A 22,738-nucleotide genomic window follows, 5' to 3' on the forward strand; every position below is an offset into this window, starting at 1 on the left:
TATGTGTGATGTCAGGACGCTGGACTGGCACCGTGTTGGGAAGATATAATGAAATGCAGGGGATGGAATTACTGCGTGATGGGAGAATAAAAAGGGAAAGGCTGTAAGCTCTTCTGGAGGGGGGAGATATCAAATCAAACGCATTTTATCACGCATCAACGCCGACTTTCACCTCTAAGTATGGACGATTTGTTTTCAGCGACAGTCTGATGGAGCTCAGTATGCAAAAAGAGATCTCTGAGTTTTTATCAACTCTCGCCGGAGAATCATGAAACCCACAGAAATGGGAGTTCTGACTTTCTCCCACAATACCGGCGATAGGGTGAAGCGCATGCAGATTGACGAGCAGAGATGGATGCCAGCGCGGGAGACTGTAACAGAACGAGGGAAGCAATCAGGGTCAGATAGATTAGGTGTCTGAGGTGCAGAGATACGACACAAGGTAGTTACACCTGACTTGGCAGAGGTCTCTCTAACAAATCATCTCTTCGCTTTTATCTGCCACATCCTCCTTCCCTCCTGCCCTCCTTCCCCACCTTTGCTCATGCTTGCTCTCATTCCTTGCGTTTCAAGCCGCCAGATGATTTATGAGACTCTGAGGTTGCTGTTGACAAAGGCTGCATAGCATATTTCAGACACTATGACTGATAGAAACATTACAGCCGGTACAGTTTAATGTCACATACCACGGCGCTGTGGTCAGTTAATGTTTCAGTGCAGAGGTTGTTGAATGTTGAGCTGCATGTATTGTAATATTACACTACATTACTGGACTCTCACATATGCAGGTTATGGTGCATTGAAAGGTCTTCTTATCAGTTAAAATCATAAAATGATTTTAAAAACCAATAAATATCCTCAGTTTTAGCCTCAAGCCTCACATCAGACATTACTGTAAGCCTTTTGACTTTCAACCAATCCCTATTCCCTTTTTTTTTTCTCATAATGAAATTCAATTACTGGAGAGGATTCCCTTTCAAACAATACATTTGTCCTAATAGAAGCCTGCAAGATCCATTATAACTACCATTTATGACTCTCCTCTTAAGCATTTCTTTTCATCTCTTATAATTCTGGCTCATTTTATTATTGATTACCTCAATTTAAGTGCATAGAAGCCGCATGCAATAACCAATACAACTAATCTCGTTATATTTCACCCTGAAAATCTTTTAAATGTTTGCTATCGAACTCATGGATGTTTATGAGCTGCTTTCACTGCGTTTCTTTCTCTTGTTTTTAGCTTATTTGTTATTGTTTGCCTTGTTAAAACTGCAGTCCAGTAGCATTGTCAGGGAAAGAGGAAGAAGAAATTACGGTAATTTCTTCTTCCTTATTCCTTATTCTTCCGGTGATTTAAAGAAATCAGGATGCAATTTCCAGCATTTAAGCTTTTTTTTTTTTTTTTTAAATCAAGAATTACTTCAGATTGAGGGTTAATTTTTCACACATCTAAACATTTACACAGATCCAGAAACTTCCTGTTTCTGATCAGTGTTGTTTCCTAAAAATAATCCCACACAACGGACCACCTTACCTGGCTTCTGAGGCTCTGGCATGTCTGTGTCTGCCTACAGAGATTCCTCTGAAAGTGTCCTCCTTTCTGCTTCTCAGTGGATCTGCCTGCATGTCTCTTCATCCCTTTTTATGATCTCCCCTCCCATCACCACCACTGTCATCCCCCCCCCCAACTGGAACAAGAAAGGAGGAGAGCGACAGAATGGCTGTCACCCGAAACCTTGGCAGGAGCCCCAAGGCTTTGAGGAAGAGGAGGAAGACGCCATGAATGGTAAAAGAAGTTCAGAGCCATTAAGAAAAGTCCGGCCCTGAGGAGAACCTGCCAGCTGATTAACTCATTAGGCCCTGAAGGCAGAACATTAACAAACTGACTGATGCTTATCAGCTCTTTGCAGTTTGACGGAGCGGCGCACCGTGACCTGACAGCACAGATATGCTTCCTCTTATGAGGAGGGAAGGTGAGAAAAGAAAATAATAGGATGGGAGAGTGATCTGTAAGAACTGTGAGAGCAAGAGGAAGGCTTTGAATGTTTCTAAACCTAACAGCTATTATCTATTAACCTTCTTTTTTTTTTTAAAGAAAACACTGAGCAGCAAAGGCGTGTTGCATGAATCATACGTACTATATTTAAAGTCGCGGTTCTGTTTCATGGTTTTTAGTTTCTAGCAGGTCTAACGTGTCAGTTTGGAGAAACAATAAATCCGTATCTAAATGTATCGTGTCAGCTAAGTGAATGCATCACGCATGTTCAGCACAAATACGTGTTTGCTTTGTATCCTTTTGGCTGAAAAACAAAGCAGCAGCTTGGCCAGAGTTAACTCTGCTGCTAACGTGCGGTTTGGGTACTGTAAACAGTCCAATGGTGTGTTTGAAATCTGGCTGGAGTTGAGAGATTGGTAGAAAAAGTGTGCCAATGTTTTTCTTTTTTGGTGTCAGCGGGAGAGTCGGTCCAAAATCACTAATCCTGGGAGGATGTTGTGACCCTGAAAAGTTAAACTAAGTTTAACCCTCCTCGACAGCCTGGCGGGCCGGATTTTCTAAACGAGCAAAGAAAACTGAGAAGGCGGGAAAGAGGGAAAGAAATGAGAGCAAAGCGGGGAAAACCGTGCAAGCCTACAGGAGAACACTGTCGGCTATCAACGCCATGTCGTTTATGAAACAGCACGTGAACAAGGGCTTTGACGTTAGAGGGAGGTCGCTGAAGTTTGGAGTCCCTGGAGAGGAATAAACTTCCTCATGCATGACTGCATGCCTCCTCTGGGGTTTGTACGGTGAAGTTTACCATGAAGCAAACAACACAGCCGTGCATTTGTTTAAGTGTCAGCTGTCTTGACAAAACCTCAAACTTCAGCAGGTCCAACTGCAGTTATGATGGTTTGTTTTCAGGGACGCTACATGAAGCTGGATCATTGGAACGGAGCAACACTGTTGGTGTAGTCAGGATGAAGGAGAACCGGTGAAAGAAAGTTTTTATGTTCGTGCCAAACATGACAAATGCACACATAGTCGTTAAACCTTTATATATGATACCAAAGAGATGCATTTAGTTCTGACTCTTTCCCATAATAACACAGGCTGCAACAGTTTAGTCACCAAATTTTAAAGGGTATTCATTTTATGTATTAAATGTTAAACAATGCAAAAACTGATTAAAAATCTCAAATTAAGTCCACATATGCTTATTTTTTTTAAAGGTAAGATAATTCTTAGTTTTTGTGCCAGAGAATTCCTCTTGTTTTAAGAGTATTTTACTTGTTTTGGGAAGTCTTGACAAGCCTAATTTTCTTGTTCTGTTGGCAGATAATTTATCTTATTTTAGGCAACGTTTACCTAATTTTTGTATATTATCTTCTTGTTTTTTAAGGCAGAGTTTTTGCAGTGAATTATATCCAGTATCATCAGTGTAAAACACAAATATAATTATAATCGATCATCAAAAGTACATTGTGACTCTGTGTAAAATATTAATAAACCAGAATGAAAGGATTTACACATATCTTCTATTCCCAATATGACAAACATATGTCTGTCTAACATCTGTCTGTGAACATTTGGGAAGTCAGGAGACCACATGCAGAACTTTGAGGAGAGGAATGTTGTCCCATTCTGGTCTGATGCAGGATCCTTGCTGCTCAACAGTCCTTTTCCCTCTTTTTGTTTCAAGATGCACCAGAAATGTTCTGTTTGTGAAACGTCTGGACTGCAGGCAGGTCAGTCCAACACCTTGATCCCTCTCCTGTGAAGCCATGCTGCTGTGATGGACCAGTATGTGGTTTAACGTAGTCCTGCTGACATCTGCAGGGCCTTCCCTGAAGGAGATGTTGTCTGAATGAGAGCAGATGTTCTGTTTCCATCCATCTGACCACCACTTTGCCTCAGACCATTTTAAGCAAGCTTTGCTGCTGAGAAGATCACCAGCATGTTTTTGACCTTTGACCTCGTCTCTTGAACACAGAGATTCCTTCTGCTGCTGTTTGTCTCTTGATGAACGAACGAATGAATGAATCTGTTTCATTTATGACGAGAAACATTTTTTGAAACTCTTCCTCAATTTTTAGACACGCTTTGCTGCAGATTAGTGAACGTATGCCCATCTTTGGCTCTGCCTCTTTGAAAGTTATCCAGTTCTGCAGCTGACCCATTTATTTATTTATTTATTTATTTATTTTACCTGTTCCAGTCTTTACATATGATTCTGTCTAAATCTGTTATATTGTGGTTACAGTTTTGTGTTTTGTTTGTTTTTCTTTACAATGTAAACACTTCACTAAATCATCTGAATGCTTTACTCACAGACTTCTTAGCTGACTGTTGAGATATTACCAACAGTTATGGCTCCAAATGTCATGCTAATGTAAGTTTTTTTTCTCAATACATAAGTCCAGATTTCCTGCCCCACATCATATAAATGCAGTTTCCTCCCATTTTGCAATCTAAGATGATAATTTAGTCAACAACACAGATTTTCTATTGAAAAGTTGTGTGTAGCATCAGTAACCATAGTGATCTCACCATGGTTACAGAGAAATTTTAGGTTCATTAAACTGTCAATCTCACTGAGTGTCAGTCCATGACAATAAAACAGAACAACATCTCAGTAAAGATTAAAACAAACACGAGAGGAAATCAGAACCAAATTGTTTGAAATGCTGTTTTCTTGTTCTGTGGCTTTTTGTTTGTCTGCTGAAAACAAAACGGTCTTCTGCACTTCTGTCATGTACTAATCATTTTAAAATATGGGGGAAAACATGCATTTCTCGCCAAAACAGAGAAATAAAGAATTAGACAAAAAAAAAGCGTCCTTTTTCGTCCTTCCACTGATTCTTAAAGGCAATGTCATCCAGACATGGAAATGATAAACATCAGTGTTAAATTATGCATTTAATAATCTTTTCACTTCCCATTTATTTCATCTGTACGTCCTTTTCTGTATTCTACCCTCGTTGCCTTGCTGCCCAAATTTCCCAGGCAGCCATAACCTTGGCAATAACAATAAACATTCTTTGAGAGTTTCATTTTGGATCGAGAACGTAAGTCAGAAAGAGAGACAGAGATTGAGGAACAGCTATTTAAGGCAAGTGCAACTTGAGATTCAGTTGTCCAAGGAGAACAAAATACCCTCGGAGAAGATTATGGTGAGTCATTTGAAGAGGACATAATGGCTCCTTGAGTCTGTTACTCTTACTGTACCTTATCAAATAACATTTCTAAGTGGAATTGCCCTCAATAAATCCTCCTGATGCATGCACAGCTCATCTGTTGTGACTTATATGAGCTAAAACATCTGATTTGATCGACATTTTTCATATATTATAGACTTAAAGTGGATATAGGAGACCGACTGTAGGTGTCCTACATGATCCATTGATCCGCTGTAGAGGATGACATCCAAGTTATTTAATGCTTTCATTAGTTAAGCCTCACTGCAGTGCACATTAAGCCAAGTGAAGCAGGTCTCCTCCACTCTCAACGCAGCTTTCCCATGACGATTGCACACAGTTTGAAAATTAAAGCTGTCAATGAGCCGAATTGAGCATCAATTTTTAATGATGTGAGTTTAAATCATGAATGTTACAAGTATTCGTTTTTATTTGGTGGGGAGGGGCTAAACCATATTTGGGAGGTCAACATAAGATGTGATGGATTGAGCCATTGAAGACAAAGAGAAAAACGATGATGTTGTGTAAAATGAGGTGTTTATTCAGAATTTAAACATCTGGGTCTGATTTGGTCTGGCAGCAGGCATAGCTGGGAATATTTGCTTTCCCAGGTGTCACCAGGCTGCTCCCACTAAAGACCAACGAGATGGAAAGTTTTCTTCTTCAGAGTGAAAAGCGTCAATCAGAAAGTCGCTGGTTTAATCTCCATATTGCCTCGAATGCTTCCATCGTTGTGCCATTTTGTGATTTTGGTGTTTTATTTCAAGAAAAAGGAATCAACAAAAAAGTTGTTGGAAACTAATGAAATTATAAGTGATTATAAAAGTGAGTTCTGTAAATAAAAACTGATAGGGAGTGGGAGTGCATGTGTGACTCTACAAAGTCAGGCTGTAATTCCAGCTGCAGGTCTCTGAGGATCCTCGATGAGCCTGGCACGTCCAGCCACTGGGAGCTTTGCCCATTCCTCAAAGAAAAACCACTTGAGCTTTATCAAATTGGATGAGTTCTGCAATATGGAAGTTATTCCACAGATACCCAGTTGGATTGAGGTCTGGACTCTGATGAAGCCATTCCTACACACTGAAATGTTTCCCCTTTAAACCAGTCGAGTGTTGCCTTAGCAGGATGTTTTGGGTCTTTGTACTGCTCAAAGTTGGTTTGCTTCAAGAACTTCTCCTTCCAGTCTTTCTGATTTAAACATCCCACTGCATGATGCTGCCTCATCGTATGGTGTCCGTGGAAGTGACCAGAGGCGTTCCGTTTGCACCAGTGCTTTAAGTGGGCCGATATGCAGCGGTACGCAGTACCGACACTTTTAAATTCTATCCCTTTGCGTACCGGGACTTTTACCGGCTTTCTTAAGCAATCAGTATACCCTCCTATGACTTATAGGAGGGTATACTATAAGTATACTATAAGTATACTATAAGTATATATGTATATACCTATATAATATAACATGTATAGTATATATACATATATATATATATATATATATATACATATATATATATACATGTATATATATATATATATATATATATATATATATATACATATATATATATATGTATGTATATATATATATATATATATATATATATATATGTATGTATATATATATATATATATATATATATATATATATATATATATATATGTATATATACTATACATGTTATATTATATAGGTATATACATGTGTATATCAGTATGTATGTGTGTGTATACAAGATGGATAGATAGATAGATAGATAGATAGATAGATAGATAGATATGTGTGTTGTTCAATGTCCTTCTATGGCACAGGTGTCAAACTCCAGTCCTCGAGGGCCGGTATCCTGCAGGTTTTTGTTGTCACCATGCCCCAACACACCTGATCGAAATTGAGAAATTGGCTGACAAGAAGCTTCTGGATCCATTAGATTTGAATCAGCTGTGCTGGTAGAGGAAAACAACAAAACCCTGCCGGATATCGGCCCTCGAGGACAGGAGTTTCACACCCCTGTTCTATGGGTTTGGTTCTATAAGTTTAATCATTGTTCTTAATTAAAAAGAAAAGAAAAAGAGAGAAATTTCAAACTATTTTCTATAGTCTTTAAATGCTTGTCTATTAAAAATTCTACGTTAATTCCTGTACTTGTGGGATTCATGTTATCTGAATTCTACATGATTAATAATTCATAAACAAAGTCAGCTGCCTGCTTTGTACCGGTTCAGGAGGAAGTCATTTTTCAGTGATTATCCCCAAACTGTGACATCATACATGAAACTTTGGATTAAAAACAAAACTTTTCATTGACTTTTCCCTCATTTGTCATGATGCTCCATTTTAACAGCATGTTCAAAGCCAGGACAGCGTCTTCCTTCAAGGTGGAGGTCCTGCTGTTGTTTCACAAAAACACACCAGCAGTCATTTTTGACCAAAAATAACGTGACACTGTTGTTTAGGGTGGTGACAGAGAGTAATGGGTTGTCCCACAAAGGGGGGGCAGATCCTGTATAGGCCTGCATATTTTTCAGAGGCAGCGCCCGCGGGAATTACATGCCTCAGTCACCATATGCTCCGTGCAAAGATCTGCCACCTTTCAACAGAAAGGGAGCCCACAGAAACACAGGCTGTCTCATTGTATGGCAGTATAACAACAATTATTACCTGTTTATATTATCCAATAATATTTCATATACACATTTATGTACAATTGTTCCATTGTTGTAAGAAATTTTGCTTTCTTGAATTTGATCAAAACTGTTTGTATATCTGATGAATAATAAAACTAAATCTTTACATTGGTCTTAATTTTTGTTTTTTTTGTTTTTTTCAATTCATCAGTTACATTTTTACCAGCAATAGTTTCCTTTTTGTTATTTACAAAAGTTCTTTGAACCAATAACAGATCAGAGAAGATGGGTGTCTAAGAAGAAGTCATGATTTCTTGATATTCCAACCTTTAACAGAAAATTACCAAATCCAAAACTCCTCCTCAGCCATTTGATGCTGAAATGTTGACGTTTAAGATGATGGATGCTTTTCACTTCAATCCACAGCACATTTATTGCACATCAGCAGAATTCTTCAGCCAAGAATAAGCATTGAGAAATAATTCATATCAATCACATTTGGCAGACAAGTGCAGAAGATTTTTCTTCTCTCTGGTTTTCACACTTTCAAGTTTCCTGCTCCTTTGGCAAACACCTCTCAGAAAAGCCACAGCCAATCGGCCCTTTTGCTGACTTAAACTCTAAACAGCATTGGCAACTTCAGACATGGTTAAATTAGCAACTGGGGTCGGGATCCAATGAACACAAGCAAGGAGAAAAACAACAACGATCCATAAATTCTGGCTTAGAGGTGCCACATATTGTGGTCAGAGCTCACTGAGCCTGTTGAGTTGACAAAACGTAAAGAAAGCAAAGCATGAAACCATGGAGGAGAAAAAACCATGTGCAAGTCAAAAGATGTCCCTATTATGAATTTATATTAGTGCATCCATCCGTGAAAAAAAATATGTTGTTTAGTTTGGCATTAAAGTGTTTAATTCGGGGAAGTCTAAATAGTGGCGTGAGCCCATAAAGGCAATAAAAGCAACTTGAGATTGATGTGTAATTTAAAGCATTAAACACTGTCTGAGACATTCAATATGTATTACCATCTTCATCACAGGACATAAACATTTTGCATTCTGATGGTAAAAATAACACTTTTAACGACCTTTAAAATAGTATAAGGGTGAGAGACAGGTTGAGGCTTTTTCTGGTCTGTTGGCAGCCTCTGCTGGTCCTGGATGTGCCAACACATTGGATGTATCAGCATATGCATGGCCATTTTTTTTAACTGACAAACATTAATCCACTGCTATTAGACTGTAATGGTATTCATACAGTAAATTGTGTAATAAATCCAATGCAATACTGTGCTTAGTATTTCATCTTAGGACAAATTAGTCAGAGACTCAGCTTTTCATTTAAGTAAATAATTAATCTCGTTGCAACCTCTTGGAACTAAACTATGGAGCAACAGTAAGAGAAAATGTTGACAGCCCAAAATAGCAATTAAACACTGTTTACTTTAGCCAGGAAATTAAATTGCTGCTGACATGCCACAAGACAGCAGGACAAATACAGACCTAGTTTGTTAGCTGATTTCTGTCAACAGAAGAGGAAACTGGCGTAAATACCAAAATGCTAAAAATATTTAATTCAAACGCTGAACCTGCTCTCATGAAGCAGCACTTACACAGCATTCGACAACATGTTCAAAAGCACACACACAGAGAGAGGGGAAGTAAGGTGAGCTCATCTTTGCTGCATTTTGGAGAAGGCTTTAATATTATGCGCACAAGTAGGTCACCACATGTTCAAATTAATTCAGTCAGTATCTGAGTGCATCTGGGCCCATTTATGGGAAAGTGTGAAGCATTTCTCTCGTTTGTGACTTGATTCACAAAAGGTTTACAAATGAAAATGATGAATAAGTGGTTGAGTAACCAATAGCTTCAAACTAATCACCCTATAAAAGTCAGAAGCATGATCAAATCTTAATCAATGTCAGATTTCTTGAGATCCAATGTTGAAACTAAACTATTGGTGTTTGATAATTGTTATACTCAGACAGAAACAACACATACGCCTGACTGAAAATAAATAAGAATGTAATTTAATAATTAGTTCAAGCCGTTTTAATGTGGAAAGAAAGAACCGGAAGCGCTCTTGTTGCGGTGGGGCGCTTGACACTGTCTTCCGGTAGCCCCTCTGTCAAAATGGCTCGTCTGCTAATGTTAAAAATCGTCGTTTTTACTGTTCATTTCTTCCTGTGCACGAAATTTGTATGTTGTAATAACGGTCGAAGGGTAAGGATGAAATGTTATCTTAAATGTCTTATTTCTAAAATGTGGGAAACTTAAGCTTTTTCTGTTAGCTACGTAGTTAGCATTAACCTTGCATGACAAGCTAGAAGCTAACGGTGGGTTTTGTGTTTTTCACAGGTTGGTGATGCTTTAGACACCGAGTTAAGTGGCTTTTCAGTCCCTCTTGAACACTCATTTGAAGTCGGTAAGTAGGTGCTTTATTTTTTTATTTTTGGTTTTTTTTTTAAAGTGCTACATTTAGATAAGTATGCTGTTGCTAATGGCTAACTTAGCATGCTCATGCTCACTCATTTGAAAATCTTTATGCCAAAAACCTGTTTACCAACGTTTATTGTAAATAAATGGTCAATGAATATACCTGTGTTTTTATTATGAATTTATTCATCTCCCATTTGCATATTCCTTTTTTCCTGAAATTGACATAATAAAGTAATAAGTGGGCATGAAGAAATTGTATCTGAGCTGTCAATGAAAAGTTTGAATTATTTCTCCTTTTCTTTCTTCTGCCTCTTTTCACAATTAGGATCAATAACGAATATGTACTCTTAAAAGACATTTTGTCAGTGCTCTGGTCTGTAATCACATTCATATATTTTCAGTCGTACTCAGAAATTATTGGTCTGCTGTTTTGTTTGAAATGATTGTCCTTTTTTTTTTTTTTTTTTTTTTAAAGCTTCAGAACAAACTTTTCCTGTATGCCAAGAGTGTCAAACTCTTGTCCTACAGGGTTGTTATCTTACATGTTTTTGTTGTTTCCCTGCTCTAACACGCCAGGTTGAAATCAAATAGATCCCACAGCTTCCTGTTAACCTCTTCATATGACCCATTAATGTCAATGTGTGTTGGAGCAGGAAAACAAGGAAACCACTGGATAGCAGCGCTCATGGACTAGAGTTTGACACTTGTGGCATTGACTGTCTGTTACTCCCCATCCATAATTATACTGAGGATGATGATGCATCATATAACCCTGGCTTAATGATTTGTCCAGTTCATGCAAATGGCAATTAGTGCATTCATCCTGTGGCTCCATCTGCCACTGTCATACGCATGTTGGCATAAAGCCGTAAAAATATTCATGTAAAAGTGTAAAGTCCCTTTCATTTTCCAAGCACTTTCTTTAAAACTAACCATCTTGTGCATCAGGTGGATGATGCTAAAAGCATCATGAGAAAAAGGACAATGTTGAGGTTCTTTATATAATTCCTTGTTAATTATGAGGATGCTAGTTAAAATGCCCTCCAAACACAAATACCTGGAGATTATTGCAGAAAAGGAGTGGTCCACAACCCAAAATGCTTTGTCTCATTCAGTCTGCATTCATAAATTCACTCACTCATTCATGCATGCATGCATATATGTATGTATATATGTATGTTGTTTTTAATGCTTTTTTTCTATTTTTAGATGACGTAGCAAAATTTCAGGTACGTGGAGCGCTGATGTTAAAAGCTGGGAGGGAGCAAAGCATCTCACTAACCCAGAACTCTCTGTCAGAGGAGGACAGAACCAAACTTAAGGTAAACAGATGACGAATGGTCATTTTGCTTAAAATAAATGTTTGTCTTGGTGGATGCTTTCAGCCAAGAGGAGACATGTTGAATAAAAATGAATATTTTTTTAAGTGTAATGTTAAGTCATCGGTCTGGATTATTCATGAGAAATTGCTTTGATTAGTATAATGTAGCAGAAACTTGCATATCTGAGATTTTTCTTCTGTATTCATCAGGAAGTGGCTGCAGTCGATGGTCTGTACAGAATCAGAGTGCCACGAGTCTTTCTGCAGGCAGACAGACAGACAGACTGGCAGATGGACGGATACCTCACAACATTTGTCAGAGCTGTATGTATTTTACTCGTCTTCATCAGAGTTGGCTTGTTTGTGCTTTTAAATGATTGGTCCCTGCATTTGGTTTTGTAATGAGCTTATAGTGACTCATTATTAAACAAAACAGCAGCAGCTTTTAGCTACCAAAGTTCATCTGAATAGATCTTATATCTGCAATGAGAATAAAATATGTATAAATTCTTTTTTTTTTTTTTTTTTTTTTTTAAATGTAAACATTGTAACTCTGCAAAGTAGAACTAATTTGGACATTTTTACTATTAAATCTATTTCCACCAAAATGTAAGATGAGAAAACATTGTATTTAGACTTCAGGAATCTTGAGATTTTTTTTTTCATTTAGAGACAGACTTTAATTTTTAGTGCAATTAATAAACTTAGAATGTTTTGATTCAGTGTTTAACTGTAAATCTAAATCTGTTTTCTCCTGTAATCTTCAGTGCGCTATGGTCGAGTCTCACCTAAGTGACATAATCGCACTTCACACCGACATCTCTGGATACCTCATCGGGGTCTCCATAGTAACGATACCTGGAGCTTGCAGGGGCATTGAAGTTGAGGATGAAGTTGACCTTGAGGTTTTCAACACCACTCTCAGCGTCATGGCTCCTGTCACTGCACCCGGGTCAGTCCAGCAATCTGCTTATGACCTCATGTGATTTTCTTCTCTTCATTCTAACAAGTGGATCAATCTTCGCTACCTGGGAGAAGTAATCACTCAGCTGGTGGCAGGAATCAGCTGATCTTCAGCTTGCCTGTGACTGGGTAGATCAGGATTATTCATGTTTATGACAGCAGCTGCAGACATGCATGAAGGAGTTTGGAGGAGGTGTTATGCTCCTATGCATGCATGGATTTAGTTCTGTTAGAGGACCGATTAGAACTAATGATCTTACTGCCCTTCTGAAGCCTGTTTGTATAGTTTATTTCACTTTGCAGTATTATAAACCCTTTTATAAACTGGTGCATAATGCTGGCGTTACAGCTTCTCATTTCCCCGAAGTCAGAGTCACTGTCTCGCCTTTAAATAGCCAAGAGTTTGCTGGAGATTGAAAGGTGAGCCTGCGATCTGTGATTGCTCCTAGGTATTTAAAATAAGCAATCCGGTCCACTTATTGGTCTTTCATAATCAGTTATCAGAACACCAGCTCTGTGCAGCGTCCCATCTTTCGGCGCTTTGGTTTTACACACACTCAGGCTAAGAAAGTGGTCTGCATACAGAGAGCAGGAGGGGTTGTTTACATGCAACTGCTGCCATGTCGTCATCCAGCTTTATTAGAAAAAAGTTCTTTTATGTTACATTTTATCTTGCTTGGTTGAATTGAAAATTTATAGCAGATTTTATCTGTAAAAGCAGGAAACTGGAGGACTTTGCACAGCAGGTTCATGCTCAGCATCATATTATTAAGATACAGTTCAATCTTTGAAATAAAATAGGAAAAGGTCTTTTTGTGCTGCCAGGTCCCGCTCGGAAGAAGAAATCTGGACTCAGCAGTTCTAACATTAAACATAAATAAAATGGGTGCAGAAAATTGCAGTCAGTGTTGCTCTGCTGAGACTTTCCTGCTGGATCTGTAGCTGTGTGTGTGTTTGTGGAGTTGTCTTGTGTAGAACACGGCTTTCTCTAAAGCCTTTGCTGTGGTGATATTTCCCAGACTTTATCAGCTCTGCATCATTTGCCCACAGGTAGAACAAACCTCTCTGCACCTTTGCTGCCTTTCATGCACATTTGCAGCTGTCAAGCTTGTTTGAATATAGATTTTTTTTTGTCTTTTACTTTCTTCTAGACCTGAGACAGCTCTGTTTCTTGAACGAATGGAGCAAGAGTCTGAGAAGAAGGGAAAGAATCCACAAGAGCAGAAATCCTTCTTTGCTAAATATGTAAGTGTTCACACTGAAAACTGCAGATGAGGCTCAGAGGTTTTGCCCAAGGATTTCTTCTACCTTAACCTGTTTAGTCAGCGATTAAAATGTCTACTCAGACTCACCTGTAAGCTGAAGTAGAGGCTTTAATACCTGTATCTGTGGCTAACAAGTAGTTTGTCCTGTTTTAATTTTGCTCTGTGTCTTGAACTCAACACATTAGGGTTCTTTTGTGCCTGCAGTTTGGTTCATTTGGCTGGGACTCACGCAGGAACCCCCCCCCCCCCTTCAGGCTGTCTTCTTTCACACCAGCTCAGAGACAGAGTTCATTTTTAACTGAGCCAAACAGATTAGTTGTGAAAGAACCCTGTGATGGTTTCAGACTGGGCTCTGTGCCGCCATGCTTTTCTGTGTGACATTTCCTTCTCCACAATACCGATCACGTAATATTAATCTTCTTCCAAAGTTCACTTTTAAAGTTAAATAACAGAAAACTAAGAGAGTCGTCTCCTGCATCCACTTCTGAGATTTTTGTTTGTCTTCTGGCATTTTAACATGTCATTTGGAGTAAAAGTGCTTCCATGTGAGCCATGTGTTTGGAGATGAATTCTATCCCGTGTTCTAACACTTGGCTCATTGGGTCTCTTTATGATCTGTCTGTCTTGTTTAGTTCTGTGCTGTGTGTACCTTGCTGTGTTCAGTGACCTGTGCTGTTCAGTGACGTTGTGTTGACTTGGTGCTGTGCTGTGTTCCAGTGGTATTTGATTCTGGGAGGTGCAATCTTCCTCATGGTCACCAATTCAGCACAGCCCCCAGCAGGGGGAGGCAGAGAGCAGAGCTGATGCACACTGAAGTACAGTTTTCTTACTTGTGGCTAATTCTGTCCCCCACCCTCCCTCCTCTCGTCTGTTTGTATTTAACCTTTCAGCAACGTGACTAACTGAAACACACCCCTTAGTTTTCCACTTGTTCCTTCTTTTCCACTTGGGTTCCTCTTGCAGGTCCAATGCCAAATTCTTCTCAGGCTGATAAATTCAGAAATCAAATTTCATCAAATCAGAAGAACGTCTGATAGAAATCCTGCTTGTTAAACTCAAATCACTTTGGAAATGTTCTGCATGTGTTTGTTGTTTGACCCTGAAATCTTGACTGTTGTCTTTTACCCATTTCACTTTTTTTTCAAGTTTTTGTTGTCTCTTCTTAAGAAAAAACTGTAACCTAATCTGGGAGGAAAACAATCGGAAGCTTGTTAAAGATGGAAAAAGAAAGTACACCCTCTATCAAGTCTGAGATTACATATTGCCTCATAATGAAAAGATGAAAATCATCAGGTCCAGATGAGCCGCAGCATGTGACATATTACATTTTCTCATTCCTGATTTTACTAAAACTAAGCCAAAATGCTGAAGTAATGTGTGAGAAGCTTTTAAAACCACTTTTAGCAGGAATAACTTATTGTTTTATGTATTATGTTAAGTCTGGAGGAAGTTTGTCTGGGGGCTGCGGAGGTCTGCAGGCTCTTTGGGTTTCTGTCCACGTTGCAGAAAACTGAATGAAAAAAGTTTTTCCCTTTGTGGAAATGTAATAAACAAAATAGGTTTAAATTGACACAAAGTAGAGAAGAAAAGCTTTCTCCCCTTTGTCTCGTAATACCTATTTGTTTAGCTTTTTTTTTCCCACTATGAGGACCTAACAGAGGACGCTTTCCCTCGTATTGTTAACACTTAAGGTCGTCACAACTCTTCCTGACAGCCGAGTGCAGTCGGAGGTTAGTGTCTGACACAATCTGTTGGAGACAACAGTAGAATTAATGAGTGTTAGAAGCGGTACCAGGTCTGTTTCATGTAGAACAAGGAACAGAGGTGATCGTCCCCCCAGAGCCGTCACCTGCAGACAGACCCCAGTTTAATCTGGTAGATCTGTCTGTTAGATGTCTGCTGCTCTGCTCCCATGGAGGGGACATCCGACCGTATGACTCCCTGCTGTCCTAACAACGAAAGCTCCTTTTGGAAAAGTTGAGATGATTTCATTTGGGTGTAGTTGGCTCTGAAGAAAGGCTACTGCATTCTGACACAATGTGGAGCGACTGGAACGGTGCTGGCATGTGGAGACCACACCATCTTCACGTCCCCTCACAGCTTCTCCGTCAGGTTGAGGTCTGGGCTTTGGACCATCCTGAGATGTTTCTTTTTCGTATATTTTGTTGTGTTGGTATCGTTGACTCTGTTTCATTGAAGCTTTTGCTTCTGGACTGATGGCTTGGGCAGAAAACAAGGCCAGATCATAACCCCTCCACCACCATGCTTGGAGCTCAGAACAGTTCTTAAGGAGCTAATCTGTGAGATTTTGTCTTGAATGTCTTCAGAGCTCCACTTCAGGGAGATTAGCTGCTGGTTTTACTGGTCAATCATCTTTCTCACTGGAGATTAATGGAGTAAAATCATTACGAAATGGCTTTGCAGATTGGAGCATCGTTTAATATGTCCTGTTGTTACGACTCCATAACTTTCTTGTTCTTTTGTCCTGATGCATCAAACGATGGATCTGAATGAGGGTGCACTTTCTTTTTACACAGTAACTATACATATCAGTGATCACAGGTCAATTGTGTTCTTGAAAACAAACATTTAGTTGGAATTATTTTCCTTTTTCTGTTTTCTCTTTCAGTGGATGTACATTGTGCCTCTTGTTCTCTTCTTGATGATGTCCGGTGCTCAGGACCAATCAGGAGGAGGAGCTGGTGGCGGAGCAGCCAATGGAGGCGGCCGATGATCAACAAACTGAATGACTTTTTGTTTCTCTTTTTTTTGTGACAAACTTCATTCTGTCAGTTTTCAGCTGCTGTTGATAATACTATTTAAGGAAAATATCTGTGACACAAAGCTTAAACTTGTACAGTTTGGATGAGAAATTGTGACCTGCTGACTGCAATTTTTAGTACTAATGTGAAAAATAAAGTATTTATTACTTGACCAGATTCAGTTGTTTGTACTATTAATATTATCTTCTTGGCCGAAATAATAAAATTGAAGCATCTCTATTTGATCTCTGACTTATTTAGGTTCAGATAACTGATGATTATTAGCATTCAGTGGATGTTTTCCTTTATGAATATGGAAATATATCTCCTGCAGTAGGAGGGAAACAGAAATAGAAGCAGCAGAAGGCATTGTAACAAGAAACGCTCTTAAAATTATCACTTGGCATATTAAAATTATGAGTAAGACTAAAAGTTGATGGTACACATTCAATGCCACCTCGCTGTTGTCAGCTTTTAAAAATTTAAGACTTTTGCCATTAAGACAAGTGGATCTATAAGATTTTACACCTCTGACAGTGTTGCAGCTGCCATATTAATGAGGAAGAAGAAGCTACTACTTTTTATTGTCAGCGAGACCCCTTTTTGTTGAACTAATGTTTGTGTAGAAGAAACAGCTGATGCTGTGTTTCCGAGGCAGAGCTCATGGTGTGCAACATTTGGAAGTTGTTCTGCCCACAGCTGAGCTTAGAAAGACGCTAAATGCCTGATTCTAAGTCTGATCACCTCATTTCTCTGTTGCAGCCAGACTGTTCTTCTGTGTCCCTGATAGGGCTCGACTAGTAAATATGACCTTTTATATGCTTTGTTTTTACTAAACCTGAGCAACAGAACAACATTTGTGTCACTTTGCCACATTTGACCTGAAAAGCCACAGTTCAGCTCTTTAATTCATTTTAATTCAACCGTGGGTTTATGCCAGTGGATCAGAGCAGCTGCTGTCGTACCACAACAAGTGTCAACTTGTGACAGCTTGTTCAGGAAATACTGTTTAACCCTTTAAGGTCCTGGTCTACCATTTTGTAGAGGTACATTTGCTGTGACTTTGATGAATTTTTTTAAAACATTGTGTAAATAAACCAGCCTGAGCATCTCTACTGATTGGTTTGGATATGAAAAACCCTAAACTAAGTGTTGGTTATAACTCTACTTAACATTTTAACTGTTTTACTGTTGTTACGTTATTATTAATTTCTTTTGAACATCTCAACCATTTGCAAAAAAAAACATTCTTCTGTTTATTCTTGTCCAAAATAAACTGGAAAAACACAGAGAAACATTTTTATCTGACCTTTTTGTTAGTGTAAAAGGGGCCTGTGCACTTTTAATTCGGCCCTGGTTAGGAGTAGTTATACTGAGAAGTGAACTTTCTTTGGGTAAACATGCACTACCTAGAGAAGATGACCAATCACTGAGTCCCTCCCCCGGGATATCATTAAAATTTCCAAGTAGAAAAAACTCTCTAAAACGAACCGTTTCCGTTGCCACGGAAACCGAACGTAGAGAGTGCTGGACATCTCAAACATGCGTTAAGGTGATAAATAACGGCACCGCTCATTTGTCTGATGAGTATTTAACACTACAACACCATAGAAAGCTCATAAAACTGGAAATAGCATCATAGAGCCCCTTTAAGGAACAGGGCGATACGATCCTGGCTCCATCCATTTTTGGAAAAGAGCTAATGTGAACTTCTTCCCCACACCTATCTTTGTATTTTTAAAATATGAGTCATGGAAGATCATAGCCTCATAACAACACACCCTTAAAAACAGAACGTCCCAGAATCCCAGCCTCCACATTGCCTCTCCTCATCCTCATGTCAGTCAGCGGCTCCAGCTGTTTTCAGGCCGTACCTCTGACTGTGAGGAATATCCTCTTATTTTAGGAGGCTCAGCGTTGAGCTTCATGGGTAAAGTGCCCCTCATCCAGACTGACTGACACCCCCGTCCGGCTTCATGACTGTTTTCACTCATCACTTCTGCTGCCTTGTTGAAACGCACGGGGGATGAGGTGGCGATAACAGCTGAGAGATCGTAGAGACAGCCTGAAATGAGCAACATGACAAAAGTCATCTGTTTGAAAAAAGATCTGCCTCAGTCAAGTGGGGGAGGTTGGGGGGGAGACAGAAGCCTGTATTCATGGCATATCATCAAAGGAACACATTTAGCCTCCCCATGTCCAGGAACTAGTTACCTACAAGGTACAACCTCAGCTAATTTACCACTGACATGTTCACCAATGAATTATGGGAAGACTATCAGCATGGCGGGTGATGTATGTCCATCTGCCAGGAAGCAGAGCGCGCCGAGGAACATGGCCGACCTGATCTTTGGGAGGGAAATCGATGCAATTACAGTTACACTGAGGCAACACAAAAGCATGGGCTACTTTCAGAAAAAGCATGGTATATAGAATATTTTATATGCAAATAAAATGGATTTGTGATTAGTTTATACCTTAAAGTGACTGTTTTCATGAAACGTTTAAGTTTAATCTGTAAAATTTGAAATGTAAGTGGATGGCTGGTGCAAAATAACATAAAGCAAAATAAAACATTGGAATTCTTGCTAACATTTTCTAAATGGCATGACTTAAAGGGTCACAAATATGAAAAAGTATTTTAAAAAAATCCCTGTCTTACTTAGACAGATAATTATTTACTTTTAAAAAGGGGTACATGTCATGTTTCATATCTGCATGACCAAAATCTTCATATTTATGTATCATTCATCCTTTGAGCCTCACGCAGAATGAAATGAGCATCTCTGCAACCACAAGGTCAATTTAAACAGCTTTGTTTGTTAAAGTATAAGAAAGGATTTATGAAGATGTAGATATTAGTATGTGTTACTGGTGGTGAAGGTAAATGAAGATGGTACATTGCATAAATGAAAAAAGTTTTAGGCTTGCCTTTAAAAACTTGAATATGAACATCCCTTTGGAGAGACGCAGCTGTCGCTCTAGACCAGGGGTCTCTAACTGCGGTCTGCGTGAGCCACCATTCTGCAGGTTTCAGCAATTCCCCGCTCCAACACGCCTGACCCAAATCAATGGCTCATTAACAGGCAGGTGCAGAAGATGACAAAAAGTTGTTGGAGGACCTTTTTGTTTGAATCGAGTGTGTTGTACCAGGAAAAAAAAACCTACAGGATAGTAGCCCCCGGAGTTGGAGACCATTGCTCTAAACCATTATCAGACACAATATGTTAGCTTTATCTCTGCAAAGGCAGATTCTGATGAACTAAAGCAGAATAAGACAACGATCTGGGGGACCTCAGTTTGTGAAAGTTTAAATCTAGACAAGTTTAAAAAAAAAAAAAAAAAAGTACACAAACTAACTCTTAATGGTGTGTGGAAGAAATCTAGAGTTTAGTTTAATAATATTTATAATGTTCTCAGCTTCATTTGTATTTTTCTCTTGTTTAAGCCACCAAACACAGCTTAGTCTGAAGACTCCTGATGGTGGACTGGAACTTGGCCAGAGTCTAAGATCAGATGTCTGAGTTCTGAACCACAGAGAGCCTGATAAGTTGTAAATACTAATGACAAATACTTATTCATACTAAGTCGTTTTTGGTTATTTAAAAATAACTACAGTGTTGATAATAATCTTAAGATTAAAAAAATGTTTCAACACTGCAGTTATTTTTATGTTGCACTCATTTAAATGCATCATATTAAATTCATGTTGAATGTATATTTAGAACCATAAAAAACTGAAAATATTGCTGCTTGTAGCTGAAGAGCTTTTATCAAATTATTGAAATTTTTCGAATTTATTACATTTTTATTTCTAATGATAAAGATCCTGATTCCCATCATCCCACTGGGACCAGACTCGGTGTCTCCTCTGCCTCATCTGAGACGAAGCAAAACCCACATCATGAATCATTCCAAAATATGCATTGATGTTTATACTGCAGAGCTGTAAAAGTTAATTGACAAATACAAACACAGGATTTGAATTTAATGAGTAATTTAAAAGTGCGTAATGTCACATCAGCGTTGCTGTGAAAACGTGATGGCAAAGAGACGTGCAGGCTGCAGCTTCCACAGCTGCGTGTTAACTCACTCATAAATCTCTTGTTGCTTGGAGACCGTACCAATGTCAGCGTGTCATTCAGGACAGCCCCCTCTCTCCTGTGACATGTCATGATTTACAGGCTGTTGTAAGGTTTATGTTGCACTGAAAGTGGTCTGGAGGTGGTTAATTTGTCCTGTTTTCACCCTGTAAATCTGCTTCCTTTAACTAAGCACACTTCATGATCCCCTCAGCTGTTAATCGTGACAAATAAGCTTCGTTCACACTGTGAAAACTGCCAACTTGATGAAAGCTGCACCCCTTAATGTGGCTTTAGACCAATCAGAGATGACAGCTGGTTACGTGCTTTTACTTAAATAAAACGTTTGAACCTTCCTGTGCAGAGAAGAGGAGCTAACAGCTCTTTGTGACCTTCATCACAACTGAACAGATGCAACATTGTTTGGTTTCATTTCAGATTAAGTAAAATGATGTCATTTGTTTTAAAATTAATATTTTTAAAAGCCAAAAAGAATTTCTATTTTTACTCACTGACTCAATGACACTTTAAAAAATGAATAATTTTCTTGTATTAATAAAGCTGAAGACAAATCGGTTTAGTTTACAGTTGGACAGCTATAGTTATTGCAAACTGGATTTCCAGATGTTCCTCCTATTTGAATCTAGTTTTGGATTAGTATTAGCAGTTCTGTCAGAAAAATTTGAATTAGAATGGTTTGTATTGTATTGATCATCTCTGTCTCAGTGTCATGGCAGAATATGAAACAGCCAGCCAGCATAGTGTTGCAGTTTAACACAGAAGGATAAAACATGTACGATCTTTGTTCCACTTCTCATCTGAAAGGTTCCTTCTGTTAGTTAACCAGTTAATTAACCAGTTAGTGGAAGGTTACATTGAAAGAAACATCCACGGTAATTGTTAATCCTTTAAAGTCTGTTTCATGAATAAATGGTAAGAAAAGCCCAGTTTCTTGAAGATGAGGTCTTTATTTAGCCCCTAAAAAAATGCAACAAAAAGAAATAACATTTCTTTGGAGGATATCTGCCATTTATTTCCATGTGAAATGTCAAAACTCCAGTGTAATTTTCTGCTTCCTAGTATCTATAAGGGGCCAGAAGACAAGTATCAGGTTGTGTTTAACAGTTTTTAAAGGGATGCCAAATGTCTCAGAGACTTTATGTATTAAATCCAATATGCTTGGCTTTGTGGGGTTAAGATCACACACCCGCCATGTTTCTGATCACATCTGTTTACTTTACATGGACCCTGTAGGCATATCTGATTATGATGTGTGTTTTTTCTGCATCACATGTTTGGATGGAACAGAATTGTCTGGTTTACCATGAACAACAGCAGAGGAAGAAATTGTGATTTCCGAAGTAAATAAACACAGCTTTGGGTGTGTTTTTACTGCCAGTTTCTACTATTTTCAATTTGTTTTCTTTTTAAGTTTTTTAAAAATCTCAAGCAGCATCCAGATAGCAGACATGTTTGGGCCAAACCTGGGCTACTTTTGGCACTCAGCATACTTGTGTCAGGACCACTGATGCATTTTAAATTTGGGATTGTCTGCATGTTGACAGCTGCGTCATCACATTCGCTTTCAGCGCCTTGCTGTTGCCTGTTTGACCAAAAATTCTGATGAGTGAGAGATTTTCTAGCTCAGACTCTTCCTGAGAAACATTTTCCACATAAATCCCTGTGACAAGGCCACCTCGTCACAGTGATGGGAACAGGGTACAGGAGGGTAACTTACCGGAGTGTCAACCATGTCTGCAGGGGATGAATGGGTAAACGGGATCAATGGGTGTACGATGTCTAAATAGCCAAGAAATGCGCAATGCGGTAGTGACCATCCCAACCAGTCGAGGCAGATGGCTGCGCTCCCTGAGCCGGGTTCTGCCGGTTTTCTTCCTGTTAAAGTGGAGTTTTTTCCTTCCCACTGTCGCCTCGTGCAGCTCAGGATGGGGGATTGGATCGAAGCCTTGACTCGATGCAATCACTTGGTTTCTATTATAGGATATGTATGAATTGGTTTGAAATGATGTGGATGTTGATTCGTGTATGTAAAGTGTCCTGTGACAACATTGTTGTGAAGTGGCGCTATACAAATAAAGTT

The 22,738-nt window shown here is 38.9% G+C and overlaps 1 protein-coding gene across 2 annotated transcripts; it reads left to right on the plus strand.

The window, feature by feature from the left end:
- The first annotated feature begins 9,902 nt into the window (after window positions 1-9,902).
- On the plus strand, window positions 9,903-16,732 carry emc10 (ER membrane protein complex subunit 10). Of its 2 annotated transcripts, XM_079253374.1 has the most exons (8): window positions 9,903-10,028; window positions 10,164-10,230; window positions 11,454-11,566; window positions 11,776-11,889; window positions 12,333-12,517; window positions 13,680-13,773; window positions 14,511-14,608; window positions 16,423-16,554. In XM_079253374.1, exons 1-7 carry the CDS (start codon window positions 9,939-9,941, stop codon window positions 14,595-14,597), a joined length of 750 nt encoding a protein of 249 aa, XP_079109500.1. In that variant the 5' UTR covers window positions 9,903-9,938; the 3' UTR covers window positions 14,598-14,608; window positions 16,423-16,554. The 2 variants fall into 2 exon arrangements, with proteins under 2 accessions (XP_079109500.1, XP_079109499.1); XM_079253373.1 differs by lacking the exon at window positions 14,511-14,608 and having other exon boundaries at window positions 16,423-16,732.
- The last annotated feature ends 6,006 nt before the right edge of the window (window positions 16,733-22,738 follow it).

The sequence above is a fragment of the Telmatherina bonti genome (assembly GCF_933228915.1).
Source record: "Telmatherina bonti genome assembly, chromosome: 14".
Taxonomy (NCBI): Eukaryota; Metazoa; Chordata; class Actinopteri; order Atheriniformes; family Telmatherinidae; genus Telmatherina; species Telmatherina bonti.

Excerpts from the sequence above, each read along its gene's own strand:
- emc10 (XM_079253373.1), top strand. The coding sequence starts at position 9,939 with ATGGCTCGTCTGCTAATGTTAAAAATCGTCGTTTTTACTGTTCATTTC. Across the intron at positions 10,029-10,163 it reads GTTGTAATAACGGTCGAAGG|GTTGGTGATGCTTTAGACAC; the intron begins GTAAGGATGAAA and ends TGTTTTTCACAG. Across the intron at positions 10,231-11,453 it reads TGAACACTCATTTGAAGTCG|ATGACGTAGCAAAATTTCAG; the intron begins GTAAGTAGGTGC and ends TTCTATTTTTAG.